Source organism: Mobula birostris, chromosome 12, assembly GCF_030028105.1.
Source record: "Mobula birostris isolate sMobBir1 chromosome 12, sMobBir1.hap1, whole genome shotgun sequence".
Taxonomy (NCBI): Eukaryota; Metazoa; Chordata; class Chondrichthyes; order Myliobatiformes; family Myliobatidae; genus Mobula; species Mobula birostris.
The window spans coordinates 113,112,300-113,136,216 of NC_092381.1; the positions used below are offsets into that span (position 1 = coordinate 113,112,300).

The 23,917-nt window shown below is 46.4% G+C and overlaps 1 protein-coding gene across 1 annotated transcript in view; it reads left to right on the forward strand.

Moving 5' to 3' along the window:
- rinl (Ras and Rab interactor-like) overlaps positions 1–23,917 on the forward strand; it is a 111,012-nt gene that overhangs the window by 18,568 nt on the left and 68,527 nt on the right. Inside the window, exon 4 of the mRNA XM_072274508.1 lies at positions 23,548–23,620. Within this exon, the coding sequence (XP_072130609.1) occupies positions 23,548–23,620 (73 nt within the window). The remainder of the gene's footprint in view (positions 1–23,547; positions 23,621–23,917) is intronic.

A 23,917-nucleotide genomic window follows, 5' to 3' on the forward strand; every position in this document is an offset into this window, starting at 1 on the left:
TTGATTATACCCTTTAATTAATAAATACAATCAAAAGTATGTGATTTTTTAATTTTCATTATAAATATTCATAATATGCATATTTTAAATAAAAGAAATGTAAAGTGCCCTGCACTTTTCTGGCTGTGTAACAATTCCCTACTTATAGACACTAGGTGCAGGAGTAGGCCATTCGGCCCTTCGAGCCAGCACCGCTATTCACTGTGATCATGGCTGATCATCCACAATCAGTATCCAGTTCCTGCCTTATTCCCATAACCTTTGATTCCGCTATCTTTAAGAGCTCTATCCATCTCTTTTTTGAAAGCATCCAGAGACTTGGCCTCTGCAGCCTTCTGGGGCAGAGCATTCCATATATCCACCACTCTCTGGGTGAAAAAGTTTTTCCTCAACTCCGTTCTAAATGGCTTACTCCTTATTCTTAAACTGTGACCTCTGGTTCTGGACTCACCCATCAGCGGAAACATGCTTCCTGCCTCCAGCGTGTCCAATCCCTTAATAATCTTATATGTTTCAATAAGATCCCCTCTCAGCCTTCTAAATTCCAGTGTATACAAGCTCAGTCGCTCCAGTCTTTCGACATATGACAGTCCCACCATCCCGGGAATTAACCTTGTGAACCTGGGCTGCACTCCCTCAATAGATGAATGGTTGGTCTGTGCAAACATAAATAAATCAGAGGGAATGCTGACCACAAGATATAGGAGCAGAATTGCAGTATTGGGCCTATTGAGCCATCACCATTGTTCAATCCTGGCTGATTTATTTTCCCTCTCAACCCCACCTCCTGCATTCCCCCCGTAACCTTGGACACTAATTAAGATCCATCACTTCGAGGTGTTGTGAATTCAAAGATGTTCTTCTGCACTTCATTATTGTAACACATGGTTATTTGGGTTACAGTTCCTCCTTGTCAGCTGGAACCAGTCTGGCCATTCTCCTCTGACCTCTCCCATTAACAAGGTGAACTGCAGCTCACTGAATATTAGTTGTATTTTCCGCACCATTCTCTGTAACCTCTGGACTGTTGTGGGTGAAGATCACAGGAGATCAGCAGTTTCTGAGATACTCAAACCACCCCATCTGGCACCAACAACGTTCCACGGTCAAAGCTATTTAGATCATATTTCTTCCCCATTCTGATGTTTGATTTGAAACCCTTGACCACGCCTGCATGCTTTTATATCTGTTTCCTAGGGTTGAAATGTCTAATACCAGAGGGCATGCATTGAAGGTAAGGGGGGGATAGGTGGAAGGGTGATGTGAGGGGTAAGTTTTTTACTCAGAGTAGTGGATGCCCGGAATGCGCTGCCTGGTCTGGTGGTAGAGGCAAATACATTAGGGGCTTTTAAGAGACGTTTGGATAGACACATGGATGTGAGGAAGATGGAGGGATATGGACATGGTGTAGGGAGGAGGGATTGGTGTTTGGGTGTTTTATCTAGGGATCAGTGTGTGTTTTGGTTTGCACAACATAGTGGGCTGAATGGCCTGTTCCTGTTCTGTGTTCTATGACATTGGGGTTAGCAAGTTTATTGCCCTCTATGGCTTGTCCCTGAGTGATGGTGAGTGGAGGAGGCTGCGGACAGCTGATGACAGGTTACTTCAGAAATAAATGGAAGGGTTTGATCAATGGGATTGCTCTCAAGTTAGTGTCGATAGTGCCTTAAGGTTTTTGTAGCCGGGGGAGGGAATAGGTAAGCTCCCAGTGGCGTGCGCCTCAAGTAGCCTCTGACAACCAAGTCCAGTTCCTGGCCTTGATGTCTGGCTTAGCTACTGAGCCTGATGGAGCCATTTCTACTGAGAGAAGGGGCGAAGGCGACTACTGGTGTCTTACAACCAGTTGTTTCGGGTGACAGAGGCTCGTCAGCCACAGTACGCAGCTCATCTAGGGGAAGGAAAACTTAGATCTCCAGCCTCCGCTGCCTTGCTGTTATACCCACTCACGGGGAAGGCTTCGGGAGTAAACCCCGAAGGAAAAATCCAGAGCTGAGTCGCTAAGAAAGTCCTACGTTGAGTTCAATGCTGACTGGCAACTCTTGCAATGTTACTGATGCAATCTGAACCAGTCTCTGCCATTCCTTTGGATATGTGGAGAGGGAGAGTTTGCTCACCATATCGTACTGCCCTGGCCTTCTCCTAAATTATATGGAAATTTAGGAAAGAAATAATGAGGTGGTAGAATTGCTCTGAAGGCTAGCATAGTCTCAATGTGCCAAATGACCCTTCCTACATCCTCAGAAAAATAAATAAATGAGGAAATAAATAAAACTTTCCCTATTCCTTCCCATTCATCTCTTCCTCCCCCTTCTCCTCTCCATCCCGCCCCCACACACACTCCCTGTCTGTTGCTTTTGTTGTCCTGCTGAACCCTGCAGGCATTCTATGTTGGTGCCAAAATGCGTGGCAACACTTGTGGGCTGCCCTCCGGCACACCTTTGGGTGTGTTGGTTGTTAACATAGATACGCATTTCACTGCTTATGATAAATATACTCAGTGGCCAATTTATTGGTACTGCCTGGTGGGTGGTGGGGTGGAGATACGTCTCTACCAAAGGAGGTGTAAGACACTCCTTCCCCCGGCTATTCTGCAGGACACCCTTGGGCAAGGTGTACCACCTGTTTAGCCGCACCCCACTCACCGATCAGGGTCATGTGAAACCATGGGAGCAGGTGATGGATGGTCGTACGAGCAGCCGGGGCATATCACAATTCCTAGTTATGCAACCACTGACACCAGGCAGACACTCTCTGAAGAGTATTGATAATGGGTTGGGGGGTCACCCCTCTTGTAAAGACACTGCCCAGAAGACAATGGCAAACCACTTCTGTAGAAAAACTTGCCAAGAACAATTGTGGTCATGGAATGACCGTAATCAGCTACATCATACGACACAGCACGTAACGAGTGAACCTGTGCCTAATAAACATAGAAACATAGAAAATAGGTGCAGGAGTAGGCCATTCAGCCCTTCGAGCCTGCACCGCCATTCAGTATGATCATGGCTGATCATCCAACTCGGAACCCTGTACCAGCCTTCCCTCCATACCCCCTGATCCCTTTAGCCACAAGGGCCATATCTAACTCCCTCTTAAATATAGCCAATGAACTGGCCTCAACTGTTTCCTGTGGCAGAGAATTCCACAGATTCACCACTCTCTGTGTGAAGAAGTTTTTCCTAATCTCGGTCCTAAAAGGCTTCCCCTTTATCTTCAAACTATGACCCCTCGTTCTGGACTTCCCCAACATCGGGAACAATCTTCCTGAATCTAGCCTGTCCAATCCCTTTAGGATTTTATACGTTTCAATCAGATTCCCACTCAATCTTCTAATTTCCAACGAGTATAAGCCTAGTTCATCCAGTCTTTCATCATATGAAAGTCCTGCCATCCCAGGAATCAATCTGTTGAACCTTCTTTGTACTCCCTCTATGGCAAGGATGTCTTTCCTCAGATTAGGGGACCAAAACTGCACACAATACTCCAGGTGTGGTCTCACCAAGGCCTTGTACAACTGCAGTAGTACCTCCCTGCTCCTGTACTCGAATCCTCTCGCTATAAATGCCAGCATACCATTCGCCTTTTTCACCGCCTGCTGTACCTGCATGCCCACTTTCAATGACTGGTGTATAATGACACCCAGGTCTCGTTGCACCTCCCCTTTTCCTAATCGGCCACCATTCAGATAATAATCTGTTTTCCTATTTTTGCCACCAAAGTGGATAACTTCACATTTATCCACATTAAATTGCATCTGCCATGAATTTGCCCACTCACCTAACCTATCCAAGTCACCCTGCATCCTTTTAGCATCCTCCTCACAGCTAACACTGCCGCCCAGCTTCGTGTCATCTGCAAACTTGGAGATGCTGCATTTAATTCCCTCATCCAAGTCATTAATATATATTGTAAACAACTGGGGTCCCAGCACTGAGCCTTGCGGTACCCCACTAGTCACTGCCTGCCATTCTGAAAAGGTCCCGTTTATTCCCATTCTTTGCTTCCTGTCTGCTAACCAATTCTCTATCCACATCAATACCTTACCCCCAATACCGTGTGCTTTAAGTTTGCACACTAATCTCCTGTGTGCGACCTTGTCAAAAGCCTTTTGAAAATCCAAATATACCACATCCACTTGTTCTCCCCTATCCACTCTACTAGTTACATCCTCAAAAAATTCTATGAGATTCGTCAGACATGATTTTCCTTTCACAAATCCATGCTGACTTTGTCCGATGATTTCACCACTTTCCAAATGTGCTGTTATCACATCTTTGAAAACTGACTCTAGCAGTTTCCCCACCACCGATGTTAGGCTAACCGGTCTATAATTCCCCGGTTTCTCTCTTCCTCCTTTTTTAAAAAGTGGGGTTACATTAGCCACCCTCCAATCCTCAGGAACTAGTCCAGAATCTAAAGAGTTTTGAAAAATTATCACTAATGCATCCACTATTTCTTGGGCTACTCCCTTAAGCACTCTGGGATGCAGACCATCTGGCCCTGGGGATTTATCTGCCTTTAATCCCTTCAATTTACCTAACACCACTTCCCTACTAACATGTATTTCCCTCAGTTCCTCCATATCACTGGACCCTCTGTCCCCTACTATTTCCGTAAGATTATTTATGTCCTCCTTAGTGAAGACAGAACCAAAGTAATTATTCATTTGGTCTGCCACGTCCTTGCTCCCCATAATCAATTCACCTGTTTCCCTCTGTAGGGGACCTACATTTGTCTTTACCAATCTTTTTCTTTTCACATATCTATAAAAGCTTATGTCCATGGTCTTCTGCTGCTACAGCCTGTCCATCCGTCCATTTCAAGGTTTGACATGGTATGTGCCATTTACAAGATGTTTTCTCCTGCAGAACTGCTGCACACTGTTTTTGTTTTGTTTCTCACACCATTCTCTGTAAACTCCTGAGACTCTGTGTGAGTGTGTGTGTTTGAAAACTCCAGGAGATCAGCACTGCATCCATCATTAAGAACCCCATCACTAACATTCCTTCTGCTGAGCAAACCAACCATAGCTCTGAGCAGGAAATTTTTACACAGCTTGAAAACTGTGCAGCATTTTAGATGCTTTTATTTTGTAATATGCATATTATGAATATTTAGAATGAAAATTTAAAAATCACATAGTTTGGTTTTATTTATTAATTGACGGATACATTGATATACGGTACAAAGAAAATCTTCCACGTACCATAAACTTTTTCTCATCTGCCTTTATTACAAATACATTGTCTATAAACACTGTCCTGATTAATTTCACATCCAGATGAAAGGTACAAGTTAATCCTCATTAGATCATCCAAGTGTTCCACTTCTAGTCTGTTTCTGGATTTACATGATTGAATTCATAAAACTTATCTATGTTCGCAGTCAGCACTAGAAGCTTCAAATGTTCCAATGGTGCCAACTGTTGGTGTTGAGTAGGCCAGCCGTCTGTTAACAATGAGCCAACAACAATAGTTGATAACATGCTAACAATTGCTGACTTCCCTTCTGTGGTTAGTGTTACAATTTTTAATAGTGTTGTAACTTGAAACACTGACAATGTAAATATGTTGAAGCTCTAAGATGTTGCAAAGTAAAGATTGTGGTATGTTTATTATTTAGAAAATTTATGGAGTATATTCATTAACACTTAGTTAATTACAGGGTATTTCGCAATTATATTTACACAGATTTCAAAATTATATTAACATTATGTACAAGAAATTTACAGCTGCGCAGCAATGAAGTTCTTGTGCACAGAAGCATTTCAGTTACTGTGTGCCCATGCACCCATGCAGCTTAGAGGAAACAGTGCCAATTACACAGGACATGCCCTCTTCTCTTCACTACCATCAGGGAGGAGGTACAGGAGTCTGAAGGCAGACACTCAATGTTTTATAACAGCTTCTTCCCCTCCACCTTCAGATTTCTGAATGGACAATAAACGCATGAACAGTACCTCAGTAATTTTTCCCTCTCTTTGTGCATTACTTATTTAATTTACATGTATATGTACACGTATAGTTCTTTATATTATGTATTGCAATGTACTGCTGCCACAAAACAACGAATTTCACAACAGATGTCGGTGAAATTAAACCTGATTCTGAATTTCTGAGATACTCTAACCACCCCGTCTGGCACCAACAATCATTCCACAGTCAAAGTCACTGAGATCATATTCCTTCCCCATTCTGACGTTTGATCTGAAGAACAGCTGAACCTCTTGGCCGTGTCTGCATGCTTTTGTGCATTGAGTTGCTGCTACATGATTGGCTGATTAGATATTTGCATTCACGAGCAGGTGTACAGGTGTACCTAATAGAGTGGGCACTGAGCAGAAACAAATCTGAGCCTGGATCACTCCCTCTCTCTCTCCCCCTCCCTTCTTCCCCCTTCCTTCCCTCACAGTCCCATCCCCATGACCTTTTCACAGACCAAGGCACACACATGTGCCTTTGCCTACGCCAGTCATAGAGGAGTGCAGCACGGAAGCAGAACATTTGGCCCATCTAGTCCATGCCGAAACCATTTAAACCGCCTACTCCCATCAACCTGCACCAGGACCATAGCCCTCCATACCCCTACCATCCATGTACCTGTCCTAACTGCTGTTAAACATTGAAATCGACCCCACATTTCCCAATTGGGCTGGCAGCTCGTTCCACACTCTCACCACCCTCTGAGTGAAGAAGTTTCCCCTCATGTCCCCTTTAAACCTCACCTTTCACCCTTAACCCATGATCTCTAATTGTAGACCCACCCAACCTCAGTGGAAAAGGCCTGCTTGAATTTACCCTATCTATACCCTTTATAATTTTGTACCACTTTCAAATCTCCTCTCAACCTTCTATGTTGCAAGTTCTAACTTTTTCAAACTTTCCTTATAATTCAGGCCTTTCAGACCCAGCTATATCCTTGTAAATATTCTCTGTATTCTTTCAACTTTATTTACATCATTATGGTAGGTAGGTGACCAAAACTGCACCCAATACTCCAAATTAGACCTCACCAAGTTGTGTACAACTTCAACATAACATCCCGTCTCCTGTACTCAATACTTTGATTTAGGAAGGCCAATGTACCCACAGCCATACTAGTCAGGAAATGCTTGATCTTCTCAGACACCACACACTTCAATCTGGAACCCCTGGAATGAGTGAATTCTACTGTCAGTGGTTCTCTGAAAGCTTTAAAAACATAGTTGGAATGAATTGAATCATTTTATTTCTGAAACTGTCAAAATAAATTTACAAAAGGAAAAATAAGTGGAAAAAAAGTTTTAAGAATAATACAACGATAGGTATCTCTGTTCACCATAAGAAAGGAGGCGTTATTTATTTTCACATATTACATTAAGTGTGGGTGTTACATAAGAGAGAAAAGAACGTGGTTCGGGGACTGGAAGAGGAAGTTTACCTGTGTAACGCAGGGAAAGGGAAATAATCTGATTCTGAGTGACTCATGAAATCCAAAATGTGGAAGATGTTGAGAACATCTTGTTGTAAGGCTCCCTCCCTTGTGGGACTGGGTCACCGCAACCCCACCCCCTCGCCCCCAAAAGAAATGCTCAGCTGAGTAACAAACACAAAACACTGCAGGAAGTCGGATGCCAAATCTGAGAAAGAATAAACAGTCAACTTTTGGACCGGAACCCCTTCTTCAGCTGGGAAAGGAAGGGGGAAGATGCCAGAATAAAAAGGTAGGGGAGTTGGGGGGGTGAAAACGAGGATAGCTGGACGGTGATGGGTGAAGCCAGCTGTGTGCGAAAGGTAAATGGCTGAAGAGGAAGGAATCTGACAGGAGAGGAGGACCATGAGAGAAAGGGAAGGAGGAGGGGACCCAGGGGGAGATAATAGGCAGGTGAGAAGTAAGAAGCCAATGGGGAATGGAAGAAGAGGAGGGGAGGTAATTGTTTTTCACCAGAAGGAGAAATCGATATTTATGCCATCAGGTTGATGGCCACCCAGATGGAATATAAGGTGTTGATCTTTCACCCCGAGGGTGGCCTCATCTGGGCACAAGAGGAGGCTATGGACCAGCATGTCAAAATGGGAGTGGGAATGGAAATAGAAATTTTTGGCCACCAGGAAGGCTCCTGGTTTGATATATTGACTCTTTATTCCTCTCCACACATGCTGTCTGACCTGCTGAGTTCCTCCAGCATTTTGTGTGTGTTGTTCTGACCTCAGACACTGTCTGACCTGCTGAGTTCCTCTAGCATTTTGTGTGTGTTACTCTGACCATCGACACTGTCTGACCCGCTGAGTTCCTCCAGCATTTTGTGTGTGTTACTCTGACCATCGACACTGTCTGACCTGCTGAGTTCCTCCAGCATTTTGTGTGTGTTACTCTGACCATCGACACTGTCTGACCCGCTGAGTTCCTCCAGCATTTTGTGTGTGTTACTCTGACCTCAGACACTGTCTGACCTGCTGAGTTCTCCAGCATTTTGTGTGTGTTACTCTGACCATCGACACTGTCTGACCTGCTGAGTTCCTCCAGCATTTTGTGTGTGTTACTCTGACCATCGACACTGTCTGACCTGCTGAGTTCCTCCAGCATTTTGTGTGTGTTACTCTGACCATCGACACTGTCTGACCCGCTGAGTTCCTCCAGCATTTTGTGTGTGTTACTCTGACCATCGACACTGTCTGACCCGCTGAGTTCCTCTAGCATTTTGTGTGTGTTACTCTGACCATCGACACTGTCTGACCTGCTGAGTTCCTCTAGCATTTTGTGTGTGTTACTCTAACCATCGACACTGTCTGACCCGCTGAGTTCTTCCAGCAGTTTGTGTGTGTTACTCTGACCATCGACACTGTCTGACCCGCTGAGATCCTCCAGCATTTTGTGTGTTACTCTGACCATCGACACTGTCTGACCCGCTGAGTTCCTCCAGCATTTTGTGTGTGTTACTCTGACCATCGACACTGTCTGACCTGCTGAGTTCCTCCAGCATTTTGTGTGTGTTACTCTGACCATCGACACTGTCTGACCCGCTGAGTTCCTCCAGCATTTTGTGTGTGTTACTCTGACCATCGACACTGTCTGACCTGCTGAGTTCCTCTAGCATTTTGTGTGTGTTACTCTGACCATCGACACTGTCTGACCCGCTGAGTTCCTCCAGCATTTTGTGTGTGTTACTCTGACCATCGACACTGTCTGACCTGCTGAGTTCCTCTAGCATTTTGTGTGTGTTACTCTGACCATCGACACTGTCTGACCTGCTGAGTTCCTCTAGCATTTTGTGTGTGTTACTCTGACCATCGACACTGTCTGACCTGCTGAGTTCTCCAGCATTTTGTGTGTGTTACTCTGACCATCGACACTGTCTGACCCGCTGAGTTCCTCCAGCATTTTGTGTGTGTTACTCTGACCATCGACAATGTCTGACCTGCTGAGTTCTCCAGCATTTTGTGTGTTGCTCTGACCATCGACACTGTCTGACCCGCTGAGTTCCTCCAGCATTTTGTGTGTGTTACTCTGACCTCAGACACTGTCTGACCTGCTGAGTTCTCCAGCATTTTGTGTGTGTTACTCTGACCATCGACACTGTCTGACCTGCTGAGTTCCTCCAGCATTTTGTGTGTGTTACTCTGACCTCAGACACTGTCTGACCTGCTGAGTTCTCCAGCATTTTGTGTGTGTTACTCTGACCATCGACACTGTCTGACCTGCTGAGTTCCTCCAGCATTTTGTGTGTGTTACTCTGACCATCGACACTGTCTGACCCGCTGAGTTCCTCCAGCATTTTGTGTGTGTTACTCTGACCATCGACACTGTCTGACCCGCTGAGTTCCTCTAGCATTTTGTGTGTGTTACTCTGACCATCGACACTGTCTGACCTGCTGAGTTCCTCTAGCATTTTGTGTGTGTTACTCTAACCATCGACACTGTCTGACCTGCTGAGTTCCTCTAGCATTTTGTGTGTGTTACTCTGACCATCGACACTGTCTGACCCGCTGAGATCCTCCAGCATTTTGTGTGTTACTCTGACCATCGACACTGTCTGACCCGCTGAGTTCCTCCAGCATTTTGTGTGTTACTCTGACCATCGACACTGTCTGACCTGCTGAGTTCCTCCAGCATTTTGTGTGTGTTACTCTGACCATCGACACTGTCTGACCCGCTGAGTTCCTCCAGCATTTTGTGTGTGTTACTCTGACCATCGACACTGTCTGACCCGCTGAGTTCCTCTAGCATTTTGTGTGTGTTACTCTGACCATCGACACTGTCTGACCCGCTGAGTTCCTCTAGCATTTTGTGTATGTTACTCTGACCATCGACACTGTCTGACCCGCTGAGTTCCTCCAGCATTTTGTGTGTGTTACTCTGACCATCGACAGTCTGACCCGCTGAGTTCCTCCAGCATTTTGTGTGTGTTACTCTGACCATCGACACTGTCTGACCTGCTGAGTTCCTCCAGCATTTTCTGTGTGTTACTCTGACCATCGACACTGTCTGACCTGCTGAGTTCCTCCAGCATTTTGTGTGTGTTACTCTGACCATCGACACTGTCTGACCCGCTGAGTTCCTCCAGCATTTTGTGTGTGTTACTCTGACCATCGACACTGTCTGACCCGCTGAGTTCCTCTAGCATTTTGTGTGTGTTACTCTGACCATCGACAATGTCTGACCTGCTGAGTTCTCCAGCATTTTGTGTGTTACTCTGACCATCGACACTGTCTGACCCGCTGAGTTCCTCCAGCATTTTGTGTGTGTTACTCTGACCTCAGACACTGTCTGACCTGCTGAGTTCTCCAGCATTTTGTGTGTGTTACTCTGACCATCGACACTGTCTGACCTGCTGAGTTCTCCAGCATTTTGTGTGTGTTACTCTGACCATCGACACTGTCTGACCCGCTGAGTTCCCCCAGCATTTTGTGTGTGTTACTCTGACCATCGACAATGTCTGACCTGCTGAGTTCTCCAGCATTTTGTATGTGTTACTCTGACCATCGACACTGTCTGACCCGCTGAGTTCCTCCAGCATTTTGTGTGTGTTACTCTGACCTCAGACACTGTCTGACCTGCTGAGTTCTCCAGCATTTTGTGTGTGTTACTCTGACCATCGACACTGTCTGACCCGCTGAGTTCCTCCAGCATTTTGTGTGTGTTACTCTGACCATCGACACTGTCTGACCTGCTGAGTTCCTCTAGCATTTTGTGTGTGTTACTCTGACCATCGACACTGTCTGACCTGCTGAGTTCCTCTAGCATTTTGTGTGTGTTACTCTGACCATCGACACTGTCTGACCTGCTGAGTTCTCCAGCATTTTGTGTGTGTTACTCTGACCATCGACACTGTCTGACCCGCTGAGTTCCTCCAGCATTTTGTGTGTGTTACTCTGACCATCGACAATGTCTGACCTGCTGAGTTCTCCAGCATTTTGTGTGTTACTCTGACCATCGACACTGTCTGACCCGCTGAGTTCCTCCAGCATTTTGTGTGTGTTACTCTGACCTCAGACACTGTCTGACCTGCTGAGTTCTCCAGCATTTTGTGTGTGTTACTCTGACCATCGACACTGTCTGACCTGCTGAGTTCCTCCAGCATTTTGTGTGTGTTACTCTGACCATCGACACTGTCTGACCCGCTGAGTTCCTCCAGCACTTTGTGTGTGTTACTCTGACCATCGACACTGTCTGACCTGCTGAGTTCCTCTAGCATTTTGTGTGTGTTACTCTAACCATCGACACTGTCTGACCTGCTGAGTTCCTCTAGCATTTTGTGTGTGTTACTCTGACCATCGACACTGTCTGACCCGCTGAGATCCTCCAGCATTTTGTGTGTTACTCTGACCATCGACACTGTCTGACCCGCTGAGTTCCTCCAGCATTTTGTGTGTGTTACTCTGACCATCGACACTGTCTGACCCACTGAGTTCCTCCAGTATTTTGTGTGTGTTACTCTGACCATCGACACTGTCTGACCTGCTGAGTTCCTCCAGCATTTTGTGTGTGTTACTCTGACCATCGACACTGTCTGACCCGCTGAGTTCCTCTAGCATTTTGTGTGTGTTACTCTGACCATCGACACTGTCTGACCTGCTGAGTTCCTCTAGCATTTTGTGTGTGTTACTCTGACCATCGACACTGTCTGACCCGCTGAGTTCCTCCAGCATTTTGTGTGTGTTACTCTGACCATCGACAATGTCTGACCTGCTGAGTTCTCCAGCATTTTGTGTGTTACTCTGACCATCGACACTGTCTGACCCGCTGAGTTCCTCCAGCATTTTGTGTGTGTTACTCTGACCTCAGACACTGTCTGACCTGCTGAGTTCTCCAGCATTTTGTGTGTGTTACTCTGACCATCGACACTGTCTGACCTGCTGAGTTCTCCAGCATTTTGTGTGTGTTACTCTGACCATCGACACTGTCTGACCCGCTGAGTTCCCCCAGCATTTTGTGTGTGTTACTCTGACCATCGACAATGTCTGACCTGCTGAGTTCTCCAGCATTTTGTATGTGTTACTCTGACCATCGACACTGTCTGACCCGCTGAGTTCCTCCAGCATTTTGTGTGTGTTACTCTGACCTCAGACACTGTCTGACCTGCTGAGTTCTCCAGCATTTTGTGTGTGTTACTCTGACCATCGACACTGTCTGACCTGCTGAGTTCTCCAGCATTTTGTGTGTGTTACTCTGACCATCGACACTGTCTGACCCGCTGAGTTCCCCCAGCATTTTGTGTGTGTTACTCTGACCATCGACAATGTCTGACCTGCTGAGTTCTCCAGCATTTTGTATGTGTTACTCTGACCATCGACACTGTCTGACCCGCTGAGTTCCTCCAGCATTTTGTGTGTGTTACTCTGACCTCAGACACTGTCTGACCTGCTGAGTTCTCCAGCATTTTGTGTGTGTTACTCTGACCATCGACACTGTCTGACCCGCTGAGTTCCTCCAGCATTTTGTGTGTGTTACTCTGACCATCGACACTGTCTGACCTGCTGAGTTCCTCTAGCATTTTGTGTGTGTTACTCTGACCATCGACACTGTCTGACCTGCTGAGTTCCTCTAGCATTTTGTGTGTGTTACTCTGACCATCGACACTGTCTGACCTGCTGAGTTCTCCAGCATTTTGTGTGTGTTACTCTGACCATCGACACTGTCTGACCCGCTGAGTTCCTCCAGCATTTTGTGTGTGTTACTCTGACCATCGACAATGTCTGACCTGCTGAGTTCTCCAGCATTTTGTGTGTTACTCTGACCATCGACACTGTCTGACCCGCTGAGTTCCTCCAGCATTTTGTGTGTGTTACTCTGACCTCAGACACTGTCTGACCTGCTGAGTTCCTCTAGCATTTTGTGTGTGTTACTCTAACCATCGACACTGTCTGACCTGCTGAGTTCCTCTAGCATTTTGTGTGTGTTACTCTGACCATCGACACTGTCTGACCCGCTGAGATCCTCCAGCATTTTGTGTGTTACTCTGACCATCGACACTGTCTGACCCGCTGAGTTCCTCCAGCATTTTGTGTGTGTTACTCTGACCATCGACACTGTCTGACCCACTGAGTTCCTCCAGTATTTTGTGTGTGTTACTCTGACCATCGACACTGTCTGACCTGCTGAGTTCCTCCAGCATTTTGTGTGTGTTACTCTGACCATCGACACTGTCTGACCCGCTGAGTTCCTCTAGCATTTTGTGTGTGTTACTCTGACCATCGACACTGTCTGACCTGCTGAGTTCCTCTAGCATTTTGTGTGTGTTACTCTGACCATCGACACTGTCTGACCCGCTGAGTTCCTCCAGCATTTTGTGTGTGTTACTCTGACCATCGACAATGTCTGACCTGCTGAGTTCTCCAGCATTTTGTGTGTTACTCTGACCATCGACACTGTCTGACCCGCTGAGTTCCTCCAGCATTTTGTGTGTGTTACTCTGACCTCAGACACTGTCTGACCTGCTGAGTTCTCCAGCATTTTGTGTGTGTTACTCTGACCATCGACACTGTCTGACCTGCTGAGTTCTCCAGCATTTTGTGTGTGTTACTCTGACCATCGACACTGTCTGACCCGCTGAGTTCCCCCAGCATTTTGTGTGTGTTACTCTGACCATCGACAATGTCTGACCTGCTGAGTTCTCCAGCATTTTGTATGTGTTACTCTGACCATCGACACTGTCTGACCCGCTGAGTTCCTCCAGCATTTTGTGTGTGTTACTCTGACCTCAGACACTGTCTGACCTGCTGAGTTCTCCAGCATTTTGTGTGTGTTACTCTGACCATCGACACTGTCTGACCTGCTGAGTTCTCCAGCATTTTGTGTGTGTTACTCTGACCATCGACACTGTCTGACCCGCTGAGTTCCCCCAGCATTTTGTGTGTGTTACTCTGACCATCGACAATGTCTGACCTGCTGAGTTCTCCAGCATTTTGTATGTGTTACTCTGACCATCGACACTGTCTGACCCGCTGAGTTCCTCCAGCATTTTGTGTGTGTTACTCTGACCTCAGACACTGTCTGACCTGCTGAGTTCTCCAGCATTTTGTGTGTGTTACTCTGACCATCGACACTGTCTGACCCGCTGAGTTCCTCCAGCATTTTGTGTGTGTTACTCTGACCATCGACACTGTCTGACCTGCTGAGTTCCTCTAGCATTTTGTGTGTGTTACTCTGACCATCGACACTGTCTGACCTGCTGAGTTCCTCTAGCATTTTGTGTGTGTTACTCTGACCATCGACACTGTCTGACCTGCTGAGTTCTCCAGCATTTTGTGTGTGTTACTCTGACCATCGACACTGTCTGACCCGCTGAGTTCCTCCAGCATTTTGTGTGTGTTACTCTGACCATCGACAATGTCTGACCTGCTGAGTTCTCCAGCATTTTGTGTGTTACTCTGACCATCGACACTGTCTGACCCGCTGAGTTCCTCCAGCATTTTGTGTGTGTTACTCTGACCTCAGACACTGTCTGACCTGCTGAGTTCTCCAGCATTTTGTGTGTGTTACTCTGACCATCGACACTGTCTGACCTGCTGAGTTCCTCCAGCATTTTGTGTGTGTTACTCTGACCATCGACACTGTCTGACCCGCTGAGTTCCTCCAGCACTTTGTGTGTGTTACTCTGACCATCGACACTGTCTGACCCGCTGAGTTCCTCTAGCATTTTGTGTGTGTTACTCTGACCATCGACACTGTCTGACCTGCTGAGTTCCTCTAGCATTTTGTGTGTGTTACTCTAACCATCGACACTGTCTGACCTGCTGAGTTCCTCTAGCATTTTGTGTGTGTTACTCTGACCATCGACACTGTCTGACCCGCTGAGATCCTCTAGCATTTTGTGTGTGTTACTCTGACCATCGACACTGTCTGACCTGCTGAGTTCCTCTAGCATTTTGTGTGTGTTACTCTGACCATCGACACTGTCTGACCTGCTGAGTTCTCCAGCATTTTGTGTGTGTTACTCTGACCATCGACACTGTCTGACCCGCTGAGTTCCTCCAGCATTTTGTGTGTGTTACTCTGACCATCGACAATGTCTGACCTGCTGAGTTCTCCAGCATTTTGTGTGTTACTCTGACCATCGACACTGTCTGACCCGCTGAGTTCCTCCAGCATTTTGTGTGTGTTACTCTGACCTCAGACACTGTCTGACCTGCTGAGTTCCTCTAGCATTTTGTGTGTGTTACTCTAACCATCGACACTGTCTGACCTGCTGAGTTCCTCTAGCATTTTGTGTGTGTTACTCTGACCATCGACACTGTCTGACCCGCTGAGATCCTCCAGCATTTTGTGTGTTACTCTGACCATCGACACTGTCTGACCCGCTGAGTTCCTCCAGCATTTTGTGTGTGTTACTCTGACCATCGACACTGTCTGACCCACTGAGTTCCTCCAGTATTTTGTGTGTGTTACTCTGACCATCGACACTGTCTGACCTGCTGAGTTCCTCCAGCATTTTGTGTGTGTTACTCTGACCATCGACACTGTCTGACCCGCTGAGTTCCTCTAGCATTTTGTGTGTGTTACTCTGACCATCGACACTGTCTGACCTGCTGAGTTCCTCTAGCATTTTGTGTGTGTTACTCTGACCATCGACACTGTCTGACCCGCTGAGTTCCTCCAGCATTTTGTGTGTGTTACTCTGACCATCGACAATGTCTGACCTGCTGAGTTCTCCAGCATTTTGTGTGTTACTCTGACCATCGACACTGTCTGACCCGCTGAGTTCCTCCAGCATTTTGTGTGTGTTACTCTGACCTCAGACACTGTCTGACCTGCTGAGTTCTCCAGCATTTTGTGTGTGTTACTCTGACCATCGACACTGTCTGACCTGCTGAGTTCTCCAGCATTTTGTGTGTGTTACTCTGACCATCGACACTGTCTGACCCGCTGAGCTCCCCCAGCATTTTGTGTGTGTTACTCTGACCATCGACAATGTCTGACCTGCTGAGTTCTCCAGCATTTTGTATGTGTTACTCTGACCATCGACACTGTCTGACCCGCTGAGTTCCTCCAGCATTTTGTGTGTGTTACTCTGACCTCAGACACTGTCTGACCTGCTGAGTTCTCCAGCATTTTGTGTGTGTTACTCTGACCATCGACACTGTCTGACCTGCTGAGTTCTCCAGCATTTTGTGTGTGTTACTCTGACCATCGACACTGTCTGACCCGCTGAGTTCCCCCAGCATTTTGTGTGTGTTACTCTGACCATCGACAATGTCTGACCTGCTGAGTTCTCCAGCATTTTGTATGTGTTACTCTGACCATCGACACTGTCTGACCCGCTGAGTTCCTCCAGCATTTTGTGTGTGTTACTCTGACCTCAGACACTGTCTGACCTGCTGAGTTCCTCCAGCATTTTGTGTGTGTTACTCTGACCATCGACACTGTCTGACCTGCTGAGTTCCTCCAGCATTTTGTGTGTGTTACTCTGACCATCGACACTGTCTGACCTGCTGAGTTCCTCCAGCATTTTGTGTGTGTTACTCTGACCATCGACACTGTCTGACCCGCTGAGTTCCTCCAGCATTTTGTGTGTGTTACTCTGACCATCGACACTGTCTGACCCGCTGAGTTCCTCTAGCATTTTGTGTGTGTTACTCTGACCATCGACACTGTCTGACCTGCTGAGTTCCTCTAGCATTTTGTGTGTGTTACTCTAACCATCGACACTGTCTGACCCGCTGAGTTCTTCCAGCAGTTTGTGTGTGTTACTCTGACCATCGACACTGTCTGACCCGCTGAGATCCTCCAGCATTTTGTGTGTTACTCTGACCATCGACACTGTCTGACCCGCTGAGTTCTCCAGCATTTTGTGTGTGTTACTCTGACCATCGACACTGTCTGACCTGCTGAGTTCCTCCAGCATTTTGTGTGTGTTACTCTGACCATCGACACTGTCTGACCCGCTGAGTTCCTCCAGCACTTTGTGTGTGTTACTCTGACCATCGACACTGTCTGACCCGCTGAGTTCCTCTAGCATTTTGTGTGTGTTACTCTGACCATCGACACTGTCTGACCTGCTGAGTTCCTCTAGCATTTTGTGTGTGTTACTCTAACCATCGACACTGTCTGACCTGCTGAGTTCCTCTAGCATTTTGTGTGTGTTACTCTGACCATCGACACTGTCTGACCCGCTGAGATCCTCCAGCATTTTGTGTGTTACTCTGACCATCGACACTGTCTGACCCGCTGAGTTCCTCCAGCATTTTGTGTGTGTTACTCTGACCATCGACACTGTCTGACCCACTGAGTTCCTCCAGTATTTTGTGTGTGTTACTCTGACCATCGACACTGTCTGACCTGCTGAGTTCCTCCAGCATTTTGTGTGTGTTACTCTGACCATCGACACTGTCTGACCCGCTGAGTTCCTCTAGCATTTTGTGTGTGTTACTCTGACCATCGACACTGTCTGACCTGCTGAGTTCCTCTAGCATTTTGTGTGTGTTACTCTGACCATCGACACTGTCTGACCCGCTGAGTTCCTCCAGCATTTTGTGTGTGTTACTCTGACCATCGACAATGTCTGACCTGCTGAGTTCTCCAGCATTTTGTGTGTTACTCTGACCATCGACACTGTCTGACCCGCTGAGTTCCTCCAGCATTTTGTGTGTGTTACTCTGACCTCAGACACTGTCTGACCTGCTGAGTTCTCCAGCATTTTGTGTGTGTTACTCTGACCATCGACACTGTCTGACCTGCTGAGTTCTCCAGCATTTTGTGTGTGTTACTCTGACCATCGACACTGTCTGACCCGCTGAGTTCCCCCAGCATTTTGTGTGTGTTACTCTGACCATCGACAATGTCTGACCTGCTGAGTTCTCCAGCATTTTGTATGTGTTACTCTGACCATCGACACTGTCTGACCCGCTGAGTTCCTCCAGCATTTTGTGTGTGTTACTCTGACCTCAGACACTGTCTGACCTGCTGAGTTCTCCAGCATTTTGTGTGTGTTACTCTGACCATCGACACTGTCTGACCTGCTGAGTTCCTCCAGCATTTTGTGTGTGTTGCATCTCCAGCATTTTGTGTGTGTTGCATCTGCAGCATTTTGTGTGTGTTGCATCTGCAGCATTTTGTGTGTGTTGCATCTGCAGCATTTTGTGTTAATGTTCTGCTGAAGGGTGCTTGACCTGAAACATTAACCTTATCTCTCTTTTCAACATGCTGCCTGGCCTGCTGAGTGCTTCTCACATTTTTAACTTTCAGGTTTAGATAATCTGCAGATGTTATCGTCAGCAATAAGGTCAGCTGTAAACGGCCCGGGTGTCTCTGGGCTGAAGCGATTCCTGTCTCTGGTTCCTGGTTGTACTTCAACCTGATCGACATTTGGCTGTAATTGGCTGCTTTTTGAACACTGTTCAAAGTAAATCTATTATCAGAATATGTATAGGTCAGCATATAGTATCCTGAAATACATTTCCTTGTGAGCATTCACAGTAGAACAGGCAAGTGAGAGATGTTGCTCTTCAGGAGGACCAACCAAGGTTGGTCTTACACAGTGAACGGTCGGGCACTGAGGGAGTGCAGTAGAACAAAGGGATCTGGGAATACAGGTACATAATTCGTTCCTAGTGGTGTCACAGGTTGATAAGGCCATTAAAAAAAAGCTTTTGGCACATCGGCCTTCATAAATCAAAGTACTGAACACAGGGGATGGGATGTTACATTGAAGTTGTATAAGATGTTGGTGAGGCCCAGTTTGGAGTATTGTGTGCAGTTTTGGTGACCTGCCTACTGGAAAGATGTAAATAAGGTTGAGAGAGTACACGGATGATTCCGAGTTTGGAGGACCGGAGTCATAAGGAAAGATTGAATAGGTTAGGACTTTATTCCTTGCAATGTAGAAGATTTGATGGAGGTATTCAAAATTATGAGGGGTATAGATAGGGTAAATGCAAGCAGGCTTTGGGTGGGACTACAACCAGAGGTCATGGGTTAAGGGTGAAAGTTTAAGGGAAACATGAGGAGAAACTTCACTTAGAGGGTGGTGAGAGTGTGGAATGAGCTGCCAGGACAAGTGGTGAATGCAAGTTCGATTTCAATGTTTAAGGGAAGTTTGGATACATAGAGCATAGTACAGCACAAGAATACATCAGAGGAACAGGCCATTTGGCCCACAATGTTGTGCTGGACCAGTTAAATAGCAAATCAAAAACACCCAATCACTAAACTCTCCTCTCCACACAATGTCCATATCCCTCTGTCTTCACATATCGATCTAAACGTCTCTGAAAAGCTTCTAATAGAAACATAGAAACATAGAAAATAGGTGCAGGAGTAGGCCATTTGGCCCTTCGAGCCTGCACCGCCATTTATTATGATCATGGCTGATCATCCAACTCAGAACCCCGCCCCAGCCTTCCCTCCATACCCCCTGACCCCCGTAGCCACAAGGGCCATATCTAACTCCCTCTTAAATATAGCCAATGAACTGGCCTCAACTGTTTCCTGTGGCAGAGAATTCCACAGATTCACCACTCTCTGTGTGAAGAAGTTTTTCCCAATCTCGGTCCTAAAAGGCTTCCCCTTTATCCTCAAACTGTGACCCCTTGTTCTGGACTTCCCCAACATCGGGAACAATCTTCCTGCATCTAGCCTGTCCAATCCCTTTAGGATTTTATACGTTTCAATCAGATCCCCCCCTCAATCTTCTAAATTCCAACGAGTACAAGCCCAGTTCATCCAATCTTTCTTCATATGAAAGTCCTGCCATCCCAGGAATCAATCTGGTGAACCTTCTTTGTACTCCCTCTATGGCAAGGATGTCTTTCCTCAGATTAGGGGACCAAAACTGCACACAATACTCCAGGTGTGGTCTCACCAAGGCCTTGTACAACTGCAGTAGTACCTCCCTGCTCCTGTACTCGAATCCTCTCGCTATAAATGCCAGCATACCATTTGCCTTTTTCACCGCCTGCTGTACCTGCATGCCCACTTTCAATGACTGGTGTATAATGACACCCAGGTCTCGTTGCACCTCCCCTTTTCCTAATCGGCCACCATTCAGATAATAATCTGTTTTCCTATTTTTGCCACCAAAGTGGATAACTTCACATTTATCCACATTAACTTGCATCTGCCATGAATTTGCCCACTCACCTAACCTATCCAAGTCACCCTGCACCCTCTTAGCATCCTCCTCACAGCTAACACTACCGCTCAGCTTCGTGTCATCCGCAAACTTGGAGATGCTGCATCTAATTCCCTCATCCAAGTCATTAATATATATTGTCCCTCATCCAAGTCATTAATAATGTATTTGCCTCTACCACCAGACCAGGCAGCACATTCCAGGCATCTACCGCTCTCTGAGTAAAACACTTACCCCTCACATCCCCTTTGAACCTACCCCCTCTCACCCTCAATGTATGCCCTCTGGTATTAGACATTTCTGCCTTGGGAAACAGATACTCTCTGTCCACTCGATCTCTGCCTCTCATAATTGTATAAACCTCTATCAGATCTCCCGTCAGCCTCCGACACTCCAGAGAAAACAACCCAAGTTTATCCAGCCTCTCATGATAGCACATGCCCTCTAAACCAGACAGCATCCTGGTAGCACACATCAAAGTTGCTGGTGAACGCAGCAGGCCAGGCAGCATCTCTAGGAAGAGGTGCAGTCGACGTTTCAGGCCGAGACCCTTCGTCAGGACTAACTGAAGGAAGAGTGAGTAAGGGATTTGAAAGTTGGAGGGGGAGGGGGAGATCTGAAATGATGGGAGAAGACAGGAGGGGGAGGGATGGAGCCAAGAGCTGGACAGGTGATTGGCAAAAGGAATATGAGAGGATCATGGGACAGGAGGCCCAGGGAGAAGGAAAAGGGGGAGGGGGGAAAATCCCAGAGGATGGGCAAGGGGTATAGTCAGAGGGACAGAGGGAGAAAAAGGAGAGAGAGAAAAAGAATGTGTGTATATAAATAAATAACGGATGGGGTATGAGGGGGAGGTGGGACATTAATGGAAGTTTGAGAAGTCAATGTTCATGCCATCAGGTTGGAGGCTACCCAGATGGAATATAAAGTGTTGTTCCTCCAACCTGAGTGTGGCTTCATCTTGACAGTAGAGGAGGCCGTGGATAGACATGTCACAATGGGAATGGGACGTGGAATTAAAATGTGTGGCCACTGGGAGATCCTGCTTTCCCTGGTGGACAGAGCGTAGGTGTTCAGCAAAGCGGTCTCCCAGTCTGCGTCAGGTCTCGCCAATATATAGAAAGCCGCATCGGGAGCACCGGACGCAGTATATCACCCCAGCCGACTCACAGGTGAAGTGTTGCCTCACCTGAAAGGACTGTCTGGGGCCCTGAATGGTGGTGAGGGAGGAAGTGTAAGGGCATGTGTAGCACTTGTTCCGCTTACACGGATAAGCATCCTGGTAAACCACTTCTGCACCCTCTCCAAAACCTCACCATCCTTCCTATAGTGGGCTGACCAGAACAGTGTGCAACACTCCAGATGTGAGAAACGCATACGTCTTTGGACTGTGAGAGGAAGCGCACGCGGTTACGGGGAGAACATACGAGCTCCTTACGGGCAGTGACAAGAATTGAACCCGGGTCACTGGCACTGTACCCACATATTCCATGTACGAACTTTCCAGTCTTGAGTTTTGCAGTCTGTCGTCTGCACGGTTTCAGGCTTCCAGTGAGAGGGGAAAGTCTTGTCATAACTCAATCATCACTGGAATATTTTTTTATTATTTGTTTATTTATTTGTGGTAATAGTACTCTTCATGTTGAAGTTGTATGGAGATGTTGGTGAGGCCTAATTTGGAGTATTGTGTGCAGTTGTAGTCACCTACTGCCGGAAAGGTGTCAATAAAGTAGAAAAGATGTTGCTGGGACTAGAAGGCCTGAGTTGTATGAAGAGATTGGATAGGTTAGCACTTTATCGCTTGGAAGGTAGAAGATTGAGAGAGGTTTAGATAGAGCTATACAAAATTATGAGGGGCATAGATAGGATAAATGCAAGCAGGCTTTTTCCACTGAGGTTGGGTGGGACTACAACCAGAGGTCATGGGTTAAGGGTGAAAAGGTGAGAAGTTTAAGGGGAACATGAAGGAAAACATTCACTCAGAGGGTGGTGAGAGTGTGGAATGAGCTGCCAGGACAAGTGGTGAATGCGAGCTCGATTTCAACGTTTAAGAGAAGTTTGGATGGTAGGAGTATGGAGGCTATGGTCCTGGGTGCAGGTTGGTGGGGGCTATCGCACAGGATCGAAGGAAGCTACAGACAGCTATAAACTTAGGCAGCTCCATCATGGACACTAGCCTCCGTAGTATCCAGGACATCTTCAAGGAGTGATGCCTCAAAAAGGCAGCATTCACCATAAAGGACCCCCATCACCCAGAACATACCCTCTTCTCATTGCTACCATCAGGGAGGAGGTACAGGAGCCTGAAGACACACACTCAACGATTCAGGAACAGCTTCTTCCCCTCTGCCACCCGATTTCTGAATGGACATTGAACCCATGAACACCACCTCACTACTTTTTTATTTCTATTTTTGCACTACTTATTTAAAATACATATATATACTTAGTGTATTACAGTTTTTTCTACATTTGTCATGTATTGCATTGTACTGCTCCTGCAAAATTAATAAATTTCACGACATATCCTAGTGAATCTGATACTACTTGAGCTCTGCCCCTGCTCACTCCGAGGTAGTTATTCCTGAATTTCATAAAAGGAGAGATTCACATTTCAATTAGACTGACGATTATTTATCACCTTTACGTGTACAAATATAATTCTGGTTGCCCCACTATAGGGAGGATGTTGAGGCTTTGGAGAGGGTGCAGAACAGGTTTACCAGGATGCTGCCTGGTTTAGAGGGCATGTGCTATCACGAGAGGCTGGATAGACTTGGGTTGTTTTCTCTGGTGTGTCGGAGGCTGAGGGAGATCTGATAGAGGTTTATACAATTATGAGAGGCAGATCGAGTGGACAGAGAGTACCTGTTTCACAGGGTAGGAATATCTAATTCCAGAGGGTAAGCATTGACCTTTTACCTATTTATGCTGTAAACTCTCTTCAGGCCAGTATGGGATCACGATTCTAGATTAATATTATTTATTTTCTCATGCAGTTTATTACCTGGAACATTCCTACCTGGGGTTTACCAGCATCTTCCAGCTGATCGGTTACTACTGTGTTAGCAGGTAAGTTACAGGTGCACTGCTGCTGATTAACCTGTGTGATGCGGAAGCAGGTTCACGGCTCTGGTGAATGAGGCAGAAAACATTCACCACAAGTAAGTATATTAAGCATTCATTTAGAAACTGTAAAATAATCGACCAAATATCTAAGTTCCCGGTTACACAGACTACAAAACTAAATATTCAACAAACAGATACTTAGCTAAGAGTGTGTAAAGGATCAGTTGTTGAGTGATGCTGCAGCTCTCCTGTCAGTAAGACCAAAGAGCTGATTGTGGACTTCAGAAATGGTAACACATA